Raw genomic sequence first — 18650 nt, 5'->3', positions numbered from 1 at the left:
ATTTGCATGGTGTGCAATAGTGTGCAATATTCAAATATGCAGGTTACAGTATGTGACCACCACAGCCAAAGTCGTCATGTTTTATTCTGTAAAAAGTCATATTAATACCCAAATGTCAAAGAAATGCTACAATCCAGTGCCTTTCAATTCTCTTTGTAAATGTGTCTACCCCTGCTAACCCAAGAAATGGAAGCTGACATGACTGATGTGTCTGGTGAAGCCCTGTGGGCAGAGAAATTCTCTACTTGTGAAAGATCATACTAATCCAAAATAGCTGTTGTTTACAGCTCAACTCAATAGAAACAGCAGCAGATGTAATCCATGTAGTTACAGACACATCATTTATAGTTTAACGTCTTTTAATGGGTTATTAAACTAGATTAGATTCAAGTTTATTGTTATTGCACAGAGTCCAGACACTTCTAACCAGAAGTGCAAAAAGCAGTCAAATGCAGACCTTATTTACATTTTAAATATGAAAAAATGTTATAAATTGTGGGCCATAATTTGAGTATCACTGGTGTAATGAATAAGCTAGATATACCGTGTGTAAACATGTGCAGCAGTTACAGTTCATTCATTCATTGACAGATATTTGGATAGTCATTTAAGTAATCTTTAACAACAATAACCAGTCAATTCATTCATAGTGATTTCCATTTTCCACTGGTTAAACAGCAAGAGAAGTCTCTTAAAGTGTTCCTCTCTGTAAACAACGTTAAAAATGATAAAAAATGATTGCATATGGATATAGGGTGGATCAATATATCTATTAACTATTTACAGTGTTTTATAGTCTCATATTAAAGCTGTCGATGCGTCTCCCAAGAGCAATCGATAGTAAATGTCAATAGTTATAACAAAGCTGTTACCAGTCAGGAAAAACACACCATTGCCCCGGGGCAACACAAGTCCCAGCTTCTCTGTGTGTCAGTTACTGTTTTCTCGTTGTATTACTTTTTAAATTGGTCTGGGAATTTCACCAATAATGCTCAATATTGACTGGGTACTGCATTACTACAGTGTGGTCTTGTGGCCCCTTTTGGGTTGCTATTAACAGTTATTTTCATTATCCATTAATCAGCCCATTATTATTTTCAAGTAATACATTTTTGTTTTGTCAAAGAATGTCAGAATGTAAAGAAACATATACCCTGAGTACAGTCTTCAAAGTCTTCATCTTCAAATGTGTGTTTTATCCGACCAGATGAATGAATGAAGAATAAAAGGATACATTTCTCACATTTAAGAAGTGTAAAACTGGCAAATGTTTGCTAAAAAACAAGTATTCACTTATTAAAATAGTTACCAAATATTTTTCTGTTCATCTCTGTGTCAAAATCTAGTTCTAACACCTTATTATCCTCAATAAAAGTTGTTTTTTTTGTTCTACATCCATAAAACCTGAGGCCAGGTAGTTCTGGCAAAATAAATAAATCAGTCATCTCTGTGTGAACTGTACTTAACGGGAACTTGGAGGTAACAGCTTCCTTAAACAGGTTAATCTGGCCAGACAAGGAGGAACTATGACTTCCATATTGACTTCATAATTCAAAGAAATAAAGGAAGATCTATTATAAAGTGTGTACAAGTTGAGACAGGCAGTCACAACAGGGAGGCAACCAACTTCATATTGCAAAACTTGTTAGATGACTGTAACTGATATTTATTAGAATCATTTCAGTGTTAAAGTGCTGCTGAAACTGTTGTTGGTTGACAAACACTCAGGAGGTTAGGATTTGTGGTCAGGGATTATGTTGGGGCAAAAGCAGCTTCTGAAATACCTCCAAAGAACAGGCAGAAGTGATTAGAAAATACACCCACTGAGATTCAAGGAAGGGGAAATGTTTCTGACCTAAAAAGGAAGTATATTTTATGATGAAAGAGCTGTGGTAGAAATAGTACAATAAACACTCAGCCCATTATGCAAGTGGACCGTTTGAAAATGCTGTGTAAGGTCTTTTGAAAATGTGCTTGTTATAAATGTCTGCATAAGCACAATCACAAGTTCAGCTCGAAGTTTCAAGATCTCTATAAGCTACATTATGTACAAGCTGATTATTAATTATTGATTAATCTGCAGATTAGTCTCTCCATAAATAGTCTAGTCTATAAAAACTCATAAACTGTGAAAAATTAGTCTTATAATTGTCTTAATTGCCCCCCCAACCAAGTTAACCACGTAATTACCAGTCAATCAATAAGTAAATGTATTGAATAACACCTGCACCATTTAGTTCCTGAATGTCTGAGTTTTAAACCTCAAACCCCAGGAGTCTACATCATCATATAGGCATCATTGTTTGGACAATAACTTCCTTTCAAGGTCCAAGGTTTATTTGACAACACAACACAGGGTTGCACGATGAAATGTAAGGTATGCATTCCTCACATACATAGTACTAATACATACATACACTACTGGTCAAAAGTTTTAGAACACACCAACTTTTCCAGAATTTAATTGAAAATTATGCAGTTTAATGTCTCAGTCTACTCTGAAATTAACGCACATTTGCAACATTTAAAATTCTTTATTGAGCATGATAGTGTTTTGAAAATAAAAAAAAGATTCAAAATCACATTTTATGCTGAACTAAAGGACTGAAAAAAGACACAAAATGACCAAAAAAAGACACCAAAAGACACAAAATGACTTAAAAAAGACACAAAATGACCAAAAAAGACACCAAATGACACAAAATGACTTAAAAAAGACACAAAATGACTTACAAAGACATGAAAAGAATTCAAAAATGGACAAAATAGCCCAAGACTCCATAGTGTTAAGTTGTTAACCCATTTCTTGTTCCCTGAAAAAGGCCTACTTGTATAATTCTGAAATGTACATTATTTTCCAGTTTTGGTTAAGCTTACCTTTTTTTATTTACCTCTGGCAGTTCACCACTTACCTTTGTACCCTTTCAAGCTGTTCATTTGACTTGAACTGCTTGAATTTCAATACAAAATGGAAAAATTGGGGTGTTCTAAAACTTTTGACTGGTAGTGTATATTTAAATTAGAATAGCATAAAAATGTAATAAAACAACATACACAGTTACTTTAGAAATTGGGTTTGGTGCAGTCAAACACTAGAAGATTGAGAGAAAATGAATAAAGAATAAATCTTGTGGGTGGAACTGTACTGAAAGATGTAAGACACATTTCTTTTGGCCAGTCTCGATCGAAGTGACAGCTTGGCAACATCACTTCTGCTCCATCGTCTTCATGGACTCCCCCTCTCGTTTACGAACAGTGGATGTTGCCAACTTGTCACTTTAACCCTGACTGACCAATAGACACATCTCTTAAATCTTTCGGCGAAGGCTCTGGCTTTTACTATCAGTATATCAGTATAACTGGTTTAAAACATCCCCTGCAATGAGTATTGAATAAAGCATGTGAGAAGTGGTGATCTCAATCTGTGTGTTCAAATGGTGCATAAATCCCTCTTTTAGCTTAAGCCTGTCCCTTTAGCATTAGGCTAATTAATGCCAGGGGCAGGTTTGGCTCGATTCCTACAGCACATTCAGGCCAACAAAATCATTATCACTAATGGAAGCTGACATGACTGATGTGTCTGGTGAAGCCCTGTGGGCAGGGAAATTCTCTACTTGTGAAAGATCATACTAATCCAAAATAGCTGTTGCTTACAGCAGTAGTTCTCAACCTTTTTGAGTCGCGACCCCCAATTTAACATGCATGTTGTTCGCGACCCCCGCCCACTGAACAGAATCTCACATGCACAGTTCGGATCACTCAAAAAAGAAACAAGATGACCAAAAAAGACAGAAAATGACCAGAAAAGACAGAAAATGACCAGAAAAGACAGAAAATGACCAAAAAAGGAAACAAAATGACCAGAAAAGAAACAAATTGACCATAAAATGATGAAAAAAGACACAAAATGATCAAAAAAATACGCAAAATGGCCTAAAAAGACACAAAATGACCAAAAAAGACACAAATTGACCACAAAATGATAAAAAAAAGACACAAAAGGATAAAAAAGACACAAAATGGCCTAAAAAGACACAAAATGACCAAAAAAGACACAAATTGACCACAAAATGATAAAAAAAAGACACAAAATGACAAAAAAAAAAACACAAAATTACCAAAAAAAGACATTAAGTGACCAAAAACACATGAACGCATGAACACTTTAACACAGTGGAGACAGAGCTGACTTCCAAAATGATTTGGCGACCCCCAGAAATCATCTCGCGACCCCAGTTGGGGTCCCGACCCCAAGGTTGAGAATAGCTGGCTTACAGCTCAACTCAATAGAAACAGCAGCAGATGTAATCCATGTGTTATCCTCTTGCAGGTCCAGAAGCTACAATGCATGTGTCCCGTGGACTTCAGAGGAGTCTTCCAGCTGGATGAGAGGAGGAGAGATGCTGTCATCGCACTGGGCATCTTTCTGGTGGAGTCAAATCTGCAGGTTAACATGGTTTCTACTTCCTGCAGTCTGTATAAATGTAGTTGACCTGCATTCCTTCGAATCACCAGCAGGGGGCAACTACACTGGTTGCAAAAATAAATCAGATTGTATAAAAGTCTATAAGAACATGAGCCTACTTCTCACTTGACTAATTAATGCTAAATTGCGATGCCAGATTTGCCTTGTTTTTATTTGTGGAAAACAAATAAACAAAATATTGTGATATTTGATTTTCTCCATATCGCACAGCCCTTACAGTCTATCTTACTTACCTCTCCACTTCATGGTACAATTGTGCAAACCAAGGTTATTATAGTTAACAAAAACTAACGAAATAACGAAAACTAGAATTGAAAAAACATTTTCGTTAACTGAAATAAAAATAAAAACTAGAGTTTTTAAAAAACGATAACTAACTAAAACTGTATTTTGTGGTTACAAAACTAACTAAAACTAACTAAAATGATGGTGAAAATGTCCTTAGTTTTCGTTTTTGTCAACTTTTTTCATTCATAATTCAGTGTTTCTATTTGAACATGCAACACATGGTGAATATGTTTACTGAGACTGGGATGTTTACACTCGAACCAAAATTCAAAACACCCAGAACTGTAAGAGTTAATAACCTTATTGGGGCTGAGATGATAAACCAAAGGAAATAAAGGAAACATTTATTATGACCTCTTTGAATCTCGCACCCAACACATAGCCCATTACAAAAAAACTAAAACTAACACTAAAACGAATAAAAACTAAACTAAAACTAAGCATTTTCAAAAAATAAAAACTAAACTAAAACTAGAAAACTCACTCTAAAAACTAACTAAAACTAACTGAATTTGAAAACAAGAATTCATAACAAAATTAAAACTAAAACTAATGAAAAATCCAAAACTATTATAACCTTGGTGCAAACCAGGCTGTTGATACAGCAGTGGTGACCCTATATAACCTGCTATTTAATACTTGTGTTGCAGCACAAAGATGCTATTGTCCCGTACCTTCTTGGGTTGCTTAAAGGGCTTCCTAAAGTTCAGTGGATTGAAGAAAGCTCAGACTGCAAAGGAAAAGGTAAATATACACCTGTGATTTTTATATGTTTGTAACAATATTAAATGTAATTGTCTACTATTCAGTTCTACATATGGATGCCTGAATACTATTTAAGATGCTGTTTTTAATATTTTGTGATCTTCCTGTTTTGCAGAGACCCTTCCTGTGGCAGAAAACTTCACTTTTGGTCTTGTAACACTCCTCTCGGATGTTGCCCAACGTGATGAAACCTTACGAGGACAGGTGTGTGTCTGTGTTTTTTTGTTGCTGATATTTTTCCTCTCACTCACGCTGGTTTTGAAGAGATGGGATCCAAGTGAAAGAGATGAGGGACAATCTCTCTACAAATCTGTGCAGACAAAAAATTCAGCTGAAGCTAAAAAAAGACTTTTGTCTTAGACAAACCAGGTTTTATCTGATTGTTGACAATGCGGGAGACTTTTGTTTTCATTCTTTTTCATACAAAATGTCCTCATTGTGTTGCTGTCCCTCTGCTGCAGCTCAGCAAGGATGCACTGTCAGAAATAATTTTGTACTAAGAAGACTGGAAGTTTGGGATATTTACTTAAACCACTTTAGCGTCAGCTGAGCTTAAGAATCTATTTTTGCACAGAACAAGGACTTTGGATTTTGTCGTCTGTCTTACGAGATCTCTTGATGGCCAGAAAATTTGAACCTTTTCTTTGAAAAATAAATTTGCCACCTTTTTTGTGGCTGTCCAGTCAGTGTTCATGGAAAACAAGTCGATTAGAGCAAAATATTCCTCAGTGCACGCTAGCTGAATTTGCAGCTGCAAAATCTGTTGATTTTCCTGCATGAATGAAGAACAAAAGGATACATTTCTCACATTTAAGGAGTGTAAAACTGGCAAATGTTTGCTAAAAAACAAGTATTCACTTATTAAAATAGTTACCAAATATTTTCTGTTCATCTCTGTGTCAAAATCTAGTTCTAGCATCTTATTATCCTCAATTAAAGTTGTTTTTTTGTTCTACATCCATAAAACCTGAGGCCAGGTAGTTCTGGCAAAATAAATAAATCGGTCATCTCTGTGTGAACTGTACTTAAAGGGAACTTGGAGGTAACAGCTTCCTTAAACAGGTTAATCTGGCCAGACAAGGAGGAACTATAACTTCCATATTGACTAATAAATAAATAAATACATTTGCCACCTTTTTTGTGGCTGTCCAGTCAGTGTTCATGGAAAACAAGTCGATTAGAGCAAAACATTCCTCAGTGCATGCTAGCTGAATTTGCAGCTGCAAAATCTGTTGATTTTCCTGCATGAAGGAATGTTTTGCTCTAATCGACTCACTCATCACTCATCCAGTGCCGTCATTTGATGTGACAGTGACGGGTCAGCGGGGGCCATCTTGGTTTCAAGCTTGTTTCGACTACAGAGTCTCCGTGTCTATTTGTGTTAAATAAAACTGTTATTTATCCAAAATGTAATTGTGTAAATATTTTATAAAAGCAGCAATAGTCAACTACAATATCATCACAATATTGATATCAGTGGACTATATTTCCCAGCAATCTCGGAGGAAAAAAAAAATACTTGAGTTAATAAAAATAAATAAGTAAATAAATAAAATAAATGTATTAACCAATAAATAATAATAATAATAATAATAAATAAATTAAATCAAATCAAATCATATTAATAAATAAATTAAATAAATTAAATAAAATTTAAAAAAATGGGGAGGAAATAAATAAATAATAAAACAATAATACACAATCATAATAATCATGAAAGTATACATAATTAAAATGAATTACTATTTGTGTTAAATAACACTGTTATTTATCCAAAATGTAATTGTGTAAATATTTTATAAAAGCAGCAATAGTCAACTACAATATCATCACAATATTGATATCAAGGTATTTGGTGAAAATTATTTTATTACCTGTGCAAGTGCAGGTATACACTATATTTTGGCTTGGCGTTAGTAGCTTGCAAGCAATGCATCCTGGTACATGTAGGCACTGCCAGCGTGGCTCTGTGACCAGGAGAACTCAACTTTTTCAGTCAATATAGCATGCACTGAGGAGTTTATTGCTTCAGTGGACTATATTTCCCATCAACACTGACTGGGCATTCAAATAAAGGTGGCAAATTTTCCCTTTAAATTCTATCTTGTTGATATTTATGGTTGATTATGTAATGATTTAACTCCTTTGTCAGATCCTGGAGGCGGTCATGGAGATCATGCAGGTCTTGCAAGATATCTGCAAGAACCCAGAGGATCATGATAAAGGTACCAACATACGACACCTCCTGCTTCCTTTTTATGTTACTTAGCTGCTCCGTATATTCATATCTTTTTTTTTTTTTTAATTCACTTTTTATTAAGGATTTTTTAAACATTTTATACAGAACAAAGAACAGGAACAGTTGGGGTGGGGGGTACCTATATCACACAGCATCATCATTTTCTCCTTGCATCATTATTTGCAGCAGTCAAATAATGATGCAAGGAGGTTTATCTGATTAAAAAATTAGTTTGATAGCCTTAATTAATTCTCAACTTTATATAGTAGTGATTTTAGCCATTTTAACTTTAAGAACTTATTTTGTTGTAGTTGTATTTTATTTATGTTAATGTCATCCATCCACTGCAAGCCAATGCAACAAAATTTGGTTCAAATGTGCATAGTTGGTGTATAGCTTGAATGACAATAAAGTCTATCAAAGTCTAAATCTAATACACACTGGGAGTGTTTTTTGAAGCTGAGTGGTTTTTTGAGGCTGAGTGGTTTTCCTGCACGATTATCTTTGATGCGATATTTTCTTGATTGGTAATTTTTCCTTGATATTTGTGATTTTGTGACTAGAGCAGTGTCTCTGTGTAAAAGAAGCTTTTGATAGTTGGATTGTTTGTTTTGTAGTTAAATGTCTCTTTTTTGTCAATTTTAATTGTGTTCATTGTTGTTATTTCCTTCTTTAGTTACATAAAGTCAGAACTTGTAGGCTTAACATATTCTGTCCATTTGTAAAATAAGTCCATTTGCAATTTTAGTTGAAAAGTCACTCATATATTTATATCTTTAACTCGTGTCTGTGCAGAATACCTGTGCAGGTACACTGTGCCCACCCTGCTCGGTGTTGCCAGAGCGTTCGGCCGTTACAGCAACACTGATGAGCCGTTACTGTCCAAGCTGTTCCCCCGACCGGTGGCTCCTCTGCCGCCTACGGCCGACGAAACCGATGTGACGCACCGGCGGTCCTTCAACGACTTCCGCTCCATCCTGCCGAGCTCTTTGCTCACCGTCTGTCAGGGAGACACTCTGAGACGTAAAGCCTCCAGTCAACAGGTGGGAATACTTTGGGGAAAGTAAGGGAACAAACCTAACCTACAAAAATCAATTTTTCAAAATTTTTTTACATGCACTTTTATTTGTGTTTTCAGGCCAGTCCGGAGAGAGCCTGTCTGACCCCCATCTCACCTGCTGACCCTTCTGCACAGTACTTTGAAGGTAAGACATTCTACCAAAAAAGTAATTTGACTATTCGATTTAAATAACTGATTCACCAGATGGTACTTTTCTCTTTGAAACCAAATCTTCTACCATCATCTTGTTGTTCAACTCTCTGTAAAACTTGGCAAGTGATAAGTGTGATAAGCACATTGCACGGAGCAAGAAATATAATATATACCAATCTGTGTAGACTCCAGATTGTATATATTTACATGTTTAACAACTAAAGCACAGCCAGTTTTTAATATGGGAGCCAATGAGGCTGTTGGTGGTGTTGGTGGATCATCTGTGCGTCCTACGCCCAAACTATAACTCTGACAGCTTTACCAGAGGATTGTGAGGGAGAAGACTAATTTTCCTACGTTTCTATGTATAAATTATTTCTGTAGAGTGGAATTTGCGGCCTGGAGCGCAGTTTTCAAATTTATTTTTTGAGAATTTATTCTCTCCCTCTACACTCTGGTGATGATGTCACACACTGTGACACGAACATTCCGTGCAATACACACCCATTATAATCTCAGAATTTCTCCAAAAATGATCATGGTCATTGAACAGGGATTGATAAAAAACTATATGAGCTTTCGAAACGTGGATTAATACACCGATACACAAGACTTGTGTCTACTGTTTAAAGTTTAAATGGAGTCTCTAGGTGAAATTATGCCGGAGAAGTAGACGTTTAAAGATCTCCAATGATTGTTCTTTTTCGCTCATTTTTTTTCGGCCGTCCCATTCATTTCAATGCAAAATTTTGGGCAGCAAATTCGTATTCCGTAGAGAAAAGTAATAGCACACCGATCCCGATCAAACTGCACGTTTTGATATATAATTTTGTTTTAATTTGTAGGGGGACGAAATTGCGTCCGCAAGAGGAATAGGAAAAAATCCACAGTATAACAGTAGTGCTCGGTCCCTACAGCTATTGCTGTATGGGACCAGTGCTCGGTGCGATTGCCCCGAGGCCCTAATAATGAAATAAAATTAAATGGACAGTTTAAGGCAGAGTTATAAAACGTGGTAATTGGTTTTATTTCTATCTGTAAAACAAGCAACGGTCTAGTGACTCGCTGATGAACCTGTTTGAAGTACTTCTGCTCTCCCTCCTCAGGCTCGTACCTCCCTGACGGCAGCGCTGTGGACCCTGACTACTACTTCTCCACCATCAGCTCCAGCTTCTCCGTCTCCCCTCTCTTCACCGGCAGCAGCTCTGGAGAGTTTCATGTTCCTCTGGATATGCTCAGACAGCTCCTTTGCATGGTCAGCCGCCCCCACAGCAGAATATAAATGCATCTCATTAGGAGATAAATCAGGCCGCATGGAAAATAATTCTCGTTTCTCTCAAACAGGTCGAACAATTTGTCTCTGAGTCGTTTTTAAAATCGCTGGATGACTCCTTGGCAGAACTTCTAGAGGTAAAACTCTTAAATCTCTGCAGATATTCGTCTACTTTTTCTTGTCACTACAGTCACTGATGCATTTCTTCTTCTTCTTCCTTGACAGTTGAGTCCTAGTCTTCATCTCTACTACAAAACCTTCAGTGATCCTCTGTATGTAGCTATTTTTAAAATGCTGAGAGACACCCTGTACAACTTGAAGGGTAAGGATTCCCCTCCTACTTTAAATTATTCTGAAATGTAACCACCAATTTTTTCGGTAACACTTTACAATAACCATCATTTATAGATGGTAAATAGACCATTTATAAATGGTAAACAGATGGTTCATTAATGTTTAATAATCATTTATAAACCGTATATAGGCCATTTAGAATGGTGAATAGGAAATGTAATAATATATATATAATTTATTAATGCCAAATAGATTACTTTACCATAAACGAACATAATTATTAGTTTATTAATAGATTTACACTCATTATAACTTTTTAAACACCATATTAAGTATGTAAATGATTTCAAAATTATTCTTATACGTTTAAGAAATTGCTTGAAAACATTGAAAGATTAAATATGTATAGAATTTTGTAAATGGTTAATAATAATTGGTTTATAAACCATCTATAAACATCACTTAGATGGTTATGGTAAAGTGTTACCATTTTTTCTTAGCGATGTATTTTCTGTGTTCACCAGACCTCCAGACAGACTACGTGAAGGAGGTGCACGACTTTGTGCTGGAGCAGTTCAGCAGCAGCCAATCAGAGCTGCAGAGGATCCTGCATGATGTGGAGTACCTCCAGAGTGAACTGAGCCCGCTAAAGCTTCGCTGTCAGGCCAACGCTGCCTGTGTGGACCTCATGGTGTGGGCCGTGACTGAAGAGCAGGGTGAGAAATCACTTCACTCACACAGGAAGTCTTCCGTCTTACAGCTCGTCTCTGCAAAGGTTTCCTCTCCTTATTGTTTCTACCAGGAGCTGAGAACCTTTGCACCAAACTATCAGAAAAGCTGCAGTCCAAGACGTCCAGTAAAGTGATCATCGCTCACATGCCGCTCCTCATCTGCTGCTTACAGGTAATTATGTGTGTTTTTTATATTTCTTTAACTCTATAAAATAAAATGAAAATGCTGGGCTGAACTACAACCTAAAAAAGCACAATTTTGGGGTAAATGTTCCTGTTACCTTTTTGTTGTTGTTGTTGTTTTTGTTTCTTACATTATCTTGGCTCTCCCCATTCCATGCAGTATTTTCACCCTTATCTTTCTAAAATAAAAAATAAGAATTTAAAGCCTTTCCATCTTTCTCTATAAGCCTTTTCACACAAAAACAACATAAATATTATAGACCCTTTTGCACTATAGCTTGAGAAATATTTTAAATGTAAATGTATTTTTACTTGTAAAAGAGTATTAAATGAGCCAAGTTCTGAGTATTAAACTGTAGTATTGCTGCTTTTGCTCAAGTAAAAGATTGGAGTACTTATTTATTTAGCAAACTAACGTTAGTTCAGTTTCCTACACAACAGTCACACCTGTCAATTAGGGGTTGTAAATATTTAGGAACAACTAATCTCTGTGCAAAAGTACTTTGTGAAGTGAAACTCATAATTTTTTTATGCATAGAACAAACTCGGTATACACTTGAGTCAGAACAAGGCAAAATTTGAACTAACAAACTGCTGCTGCAAACTGTAAGTTGTTTTATTTGTACTTTTTTATTAAAGCTGGGATTGAGAGCAGGCGTTGTTGTTACAGGGTTGCTGCAGGGTTTTAAATTATATTAAAAGGTAGTAAATTAAATTAGCCCAAAAAAGGCCATTAAAATGTATTAAAAAGTAATGGACGTCATCTGACGAGGTTTACTTTGTTCGGATCATCATAGTCTCAGAAAATCCTATGGGACACATTGGTTCTAAAATTTCTTTTGTGGTGAACGATAATTTTTTATACGTTATAAATTGCTGATTGATATTTACACGCTGACACGGGCCAGGGGACAAATAACCCTTTACCCCCCGCTGCTGAAAAAAATCCTAGAGGAAACGCGTTCAGGTTCTGTGGTTACATTTTAATTACTTGTGAGTTACCTCTTTAAATTGAGATGGAAATTGTTACTCCTTTCATTAAACCTTTCTGTTTTTAACTTCTTTAAACCTTTGTCATTTTGTGCCCCTTCATTGAAACAGAATGATCGAGTGTAGCTGTGGAGAGGTGATTTGTGCTCTCCCTACACATAACAATTAAATAACATTTTGTCTTGGGTTAAGGTTAAATAGCAAATAATTGTGTATAGGTCAGTGCTGATATAAAAGCAAAAAGTATCCAGTTACTGTGATATACAGTACAGGCCAAAAGTTTGGACACACCTTCTCATTCAATGCGTTTCCTTTATTTTCATGACTATTTACATTCATCAAAACTATTAATGAACACATGTGGAATTATGTACTTAACAAAAAAGTGTGAAACAACTGAAAACATGTCTTATATTCTAGTAAGCAAAGGGTGGTTACTTTGAGGAATCTAAAATACAAGACATGTTTTCAGTTATTTCACACTTTTTTGTTAAGTACATAATTCCATATGTGTTCATTCATAGGTTTGATGCCTTCAGTGAGAATCTACAATGTAAATAGTCATGAAAATAAAGAAAACGCATTGAATGAGAAGGTGTGTGTCCAAACTTTTGGCCTGTACTGTAGGTATTTGCTTTGACTTGAAGTAAAAAAAAAAATTACAGTAATCAGTTACAGCTTTATAATTATTTACCTCCAACACTGAAGTTAAAAAGGCTGCTGCTACAGTTGCAGATCAGTGTTGTGTTGGTGTTGAAAAAATATTGTGAAGGTATTAAAAAAGGTATTAAATTCAACTTAAGTATTTCTGTATATACCCTGTGTTCATTTGTACACACACACTAATTCATGTGTGTGTGTGTGTCCAGGGCTTGGGTCGTCTGTGTGAGCGGTTCCCCGTGGTGGCCCACTCCGTCACCATGTCACTCAGAGACTTCTTGGTGGTGCCGTCTCCTGTTCTGGTGAAGCTGTATAAATACCACAGCCAGTACACTCCAGGTAACTCAATATCAACACTCAGCATCTCCATCGTTCAGTAGAACTCCCTCCCTGAACATCTTCGTAAACCCCAGTCTGTGGACACCTTTAAAAAAGGGCTTAAAAGTTTTCTGTTCAGGGAGGCATTCTTAGGTTGTCCCTAGATGTTTTTATTTTGTCTCTGCATAATGTACTTTATTACCCGTGTCTTTTTTTTTTAATCTACTGCTGATTTTAATGAGTTTTCTCTTTCTTGTTTCTGGTTTCTGTAGCACTTTGAGATTTCTGTATGAAAAGTGCTTTACAAATAAAATGTATTATTATTATTAGTAGTAGCAGCGTTTTCTCCTGTTCAGTGTCCAGATCCTCTTATTTATTTATTTATTTATTTATTTTTAAAGCGGGTGGTGAGATAAAGATCCATGTGACCAACGAACATTCGCAGTCAACCCTCAGTACACATTCGAGCAAGAAGAGCCAGCCCTCCATGTACGAACAGCTGCGGGACATCTCCATCGACAACATCTGCAGGTCAGTTCACACACTATAGAATGACGTTTTATTACATGTTAAATACATAAATATGCCCGAAAATAAATTAAATAAATATTGCCATGAAATACATTCTGTATCATAATGTGTAATGCATAATAAATAAAAATAATAAATATAAAAATGAATAGTAAATATAAAATAAATATATATATATAAATAAGCGAATATAGGACCTTTATTTCATAATGCCGTATTTCACAGCTCCCCAGAAAAAATAAATGAAATAACAACCCTTACACAAGTAAATTGAGCATTATGAAATGAAAGTCCCCTGAAATTACAATAAAAGTAATTTACAAAAAAAAGTCATTTTAAAATAAAAAATCAATGTATAATTGTTTATTTATGTATTTATTGCCTCATTTATTTAATTGTCTTATTTATGTATTTAGTTATTGAACTTTATTGACTTTATTGAACTTTATTTCAGGATTATTTTCGTAATACATATTTATTAATGTATTATTTTATGAACTACATTGACTTATTTATGTATAAAAATCCCCTAAAACAAATAAAGTTATTTAATCTTTGTTTTTTTTATTTCTTTAATTTTATAGACTAATTTATGTATTTAGTAGTTAGTATTTTGTATTTATTTAGATTTTTTTCATAGTAATATTTATTTAATTACTTATTTATTGACTTATTTATTTATTATTGAATTACATGGCATTCCATGCATACACACTTATACAACGTACACACACACACACACACACACACACACACACAAACACACACACACACACACACACACACACACACCAGTATGAACCCGACTCTGCCTCTGTTCTCAGGTGTCTGAAAGCCGGCCTGACGATGGATAACGTCATTGTAGAAGCTTTCCTCGCCAGTCTGTCTAACCGTCTCTACATCTATCAGGAAAATGATAAGTAAGCTTCATATTATTCTGACTCTGATGAGAATAAAAAGTCTTCATTTGAGAGTTCATTTACACATGTTTCCCCCTCTCTTGTTTAGGGATGCTCACCTGATCCCAGACCACACCATCAGGGCTCTGGGTCACATCGCTGTAGCTTTACGGGACACCCCCCGAGTCATGGAGCCCATCCTGCAGATCCTGCAGCAAAAGTTCTGTCAGCCTCCCTCACAGCTAGACGTCCTCATCATAGACCAGCTGGGCTGCATGGTCATCACAGGCAATGTAAGTGTTTATAGTTGTTGCAACCCAAACAACCTGCTGGCAGGTTTGAATAGAGTGTTTTCTTTAAAGAATCACCAAAAATACACCATTTATTGTAGAAAGCAACTGTGAACATAGGCTTTGCTCCAAAGGTTTCAGTTAGAAAAAGTAATCCAAACGAAGCTTAAAATATGTCTGTCAGTATTACATTACTCTACATGTGTCACTTTATTAAAAATGTGCCCAAAAATAAAGTGTTTGCACTAACCAGATCCTGTTAAAAACATTAAATTCTGCTCCTCAGTGACAATGTGAAGCCTGATTGAAGAATGATTGATTCTACTGAGACGAACTGTCAAAAATATTCACTGAAAATCTGTTTACACAGAGCAGAGAGGAGAGGACAGGAGAGGCTGTTTACACAGAGCTGAGTGGAGAGGCACACAATACTCTGTTCAGCAAGTTTAATTAGCACATTCGTGTTCCATACACCGCACAATCCCGAATGGCTCTTTCACAGTACAACAAAGCCCCATACACCGCACGACTTATATCTGTTGTATTTCCCAGCATTGATTCTTCAGCAAGACTCAAAGTGGTCCTATCTTCCTGCCCTAAACAACACATCAGGACAGACCCCACTCATTTACATGTTCCCCTCTCACATGGTGTTATCAGAGTTAAGTTAACAGTTTGAGTTCCCACAAGGCCTTGCGTCTTGAACACCAAGTAGGTCGTCGCCTTCACCATGACAGGAAACACCAAATTTCCTTCACAGGGTTGATATAAAACCGTGTATTTATTTTTTATTTTTTTGTCATTTACTTTTTATTGGTTTTTTAAATGAACAGACGAACAATCAACATGAAGACCTATATACAAATACAGAAAATATCAAAGAAAAAAGTAAGTGTACAAAAGGGGATTGGAAAACACCCAAAAATAAATGAATAAATAAAATAAAATAAAAAGGGGAAAGGTACAAAGAAATGAAAGTATTCTGATCATCCAGTCTGAGATTACCTGAAATCCGGTTTTATGGTAGAGACATATGTAATCCATTTTTGCCAATTTTCAATAAATACCTCTTTTTGTGTTCTTAAATTGAAAGTAATTCTTTCCATTACAAAGATGCTGTACACAATATCAATCCATTCATCTGCACTAGGTGCCTCCCTCTTCAGCCATTTCTTCATTATTGATTTCTTACAGGCCACCAGTAATATTCTCAGTAAATATTTATCTTTATTCCTCCACTCCAGTTCCTCTAGATCCACTAAATATAACAAATTGAAAAACCGTGTAATTTTTTAACTTATCTGATGTTGTAACTTTTCTTTCACTCTAGCAATACATCTACCAGGAAGTGTGGAATCTGTTTCAGCAGATCAGTGTGAAAGCCAGCTCCATGGTCTACTCTACCAAAGACTACAAGGACCATGGATACAGGTGACCACCATCTTAAATTAAAGCTCTTCAGCATTGTTAAGTATGTGAGAAAGTGATGCACAGAGTGGGACTATACCCTGTATATATACACTACCGGTCAAAAGTTTTAGAACACCACAATTTTTCCAGTTTTTTATTGAAATTCAAGCAGTTCAAGTCAAATGAACAGCTTGAAAGGGTGCAAAGGTAAGTGGTGAACTGCCAGAGGTAAATAAAAAAAGGTAAGCTTAACCAAAACTGAAAAATAATGTACATTTCAGAATTATACAAGTAGGCCTTTTTTTAGGGAACAAGAAATGGGTTAACAACTTAACTCTATGGAGTCTTGGGCTATTTTGTCCATTTTTGAATTATTTTCATGCCTTTGTAAGTAACTTTGTGTCTTTTTTAGTCATGTTGTGTCTTTTGGTGTCTTTTTTTGTCATTTTGTGTCTTTTTTTGGTCATTTTGTGTCTTTTTTTTAGTCCTTTAGTCCAACATAAAATGTGATTTTGAATCTTTTGTTTACTTTAAAAACACTATCATGCTCAATAAAGAATTTTAAATGTTGCAAATGTGCATTCATTTCAGAGTACACTGAGACGTTAAACTGCATAATTTTCAATTAAATTCTGGAAAAGTTGGTGTGTTCTAAAACTTTTGACCAGTAGTGTGTATATTCTCCTGCAGCAGAGTATTCTTCACAGTTTATCATGAGTGTGCAGTAAATGAATCCCCTCTCTCCTGCTTGCAGACACTGCTCCTTGGCTGTGATTAATGCTCTGGGTAACATCGCAGCGAACCTGCAGGCTGAGCATATGGTCGACGAGCTGCTGGTAAACCTGCTGGAGCTTTTTGTCCAGCTGGGTTTAGAGGGGAAGAGAGCCAGTGAGAGAGCGCCAGACAAAGGCCCGGCTCTGAAGGTACACATATACACATTTTTATTTGTTCAGGCTTTTGATTAATTGTTTCGGGACTGCTATGGTTGTTTAAATTGCTGTTGTTTTGGTCTTTTAAAACTTGTATGTACATTTTTATGTTATGTGTATAATTTTTATGTGAAGCACTTTGTGACTTCTGTCTGTGAAAGGTGCTATATAAATAAAGTTTACTTACTTACTTACTTACTTACACACATATAAAAACACAGCAGCAATAAAATCACACACTTGGCCATCAATATAATAACAACAACAACAACAACAACTGTTTTGTATAGCACCTTTTATCATAAAACGCAGCTCAAAGTGTGTCACTGTGTGGCATTAGATACAAAAAAAAAAAAAAAAAACACAAGACGGCAATCAGACCCACATACTATGGCTATGCCCAAAACTGAAAGCATTCTGGAAGGAAGTGTTTGAAACAGTTCATAAAATATTTGGTGGAAATATTACTATGGATCCAATGGTGGCCCTACTAGGTCTATTACCAAAAGGCATTAAAGGAAGAGCCAAAAAATATATTTTACAGATATTACTAGCAACAGCAATTAAATGCATTACAGGAAGGTGGTTGAAGCCTGACCCCCCAACATATAGTATGTGGTCTGAAAAAATAAAGGAAATATACCAAATGGAACAAATAACATACTCCTTAAGACTTCAGAAACATATATTCACTAAAAGGTGGAGCCCTGCTATGGGTATACTGATATAATTTTATTTCTTTTATTCCATTTTAATTTATATTTTTCTTTGTCATTATAGTCTCTGTATTTTTTTTTTGATGTATCATAAGTGTTACCATGTGTATGAAACAGCAGATATGTTGAATATGATTCTGTATACGATTGTGAATGAAACTTAAATAAAAACTAAGTTCCAAAAAAAAAAAAAACACAAGACAAAAACATTAATAAATATAGAAAGAGTAAAAAGATAAAGTTATAGCACCGGCCGTTGTTTGGTTCAGTGTAAAAAAAAAAAGTAAAGCCTGTGTAACCACAGACCTTGATGACACCAGTGTAGCTGTTTCTTTCTGTAAATGAAGCTTGTGATAGTAGGATTATTATTATTATTATTATTTATTTTTAATGTTTTTTTTAAACATGTTTATTGCACATTTTGTTAATTTACAA

At 35.4% G+C, this 18650-nt stretch overlaps 1 protein-coding gene across 1 annotated transcript in view; it reads left to right on the top strand.

The window, feature by feature from the left end:
* Window positions 1-18650, top strand: part of pi4kaa (phosphatidylinositol 4-kinase, catalytic, alpha a) — a 48657-nt gene that overhangs the window by 810 nt on the left and 29197 nt on the right. Inside the window, 17 exon segments of the mRNA XM_059358513.1 lie at window positions 4331-4447; window positions 5425-5518; window positions 5655-5743; window positions 7692-7764; window positions 8574-8821; window positions 8917-8983; window positions 10098-10246; window positions 10336-10401; window positions 10490-10586; window positions 11083-11274; window positions 11361-11461; window positions 13332-13461; window positions 13842-13971; window positions 14796-14891; window positions 14980-15163; window positions 16491-16591; window positions 17325-17493. Coding sequence (XP_059214496.1) covers window positions 4331-4447; window positions 5425-5518; window positions 5655-5743; window positions 7692-7764; window positions 8574-8821; window positions 8917-8983; window positions 10098-10246; window positions 10336-10401; window positions 10490-10586; window positions 11083-11274; window positions 11361-11461; window positions 13332-13461; window positions 13842-13971; window positions 14796-14891; window positions 14980-15163; window positions 16491-16591; window positions 17325-17493 — 2103 coding nt within the window.

The sequence above is a fragment of the Centropristis striata genome, chromosome 19 (assembly GCF_030273125.1).
Source record: "Centropristis striata isolate RG_2023a ecotype Rhode Island chromosome 19, C.striata_1.0, whole genome shotgun sequence".
Lineage (NCBI taxonomy): Eukaryota > Metazoa > Chordata > Actinopteri > Perciformes > Serranidae > Centropristis > Centropristis striata.
This window is presented reverse-complemented; position numbering and strand designations above follow the sequence as displayed.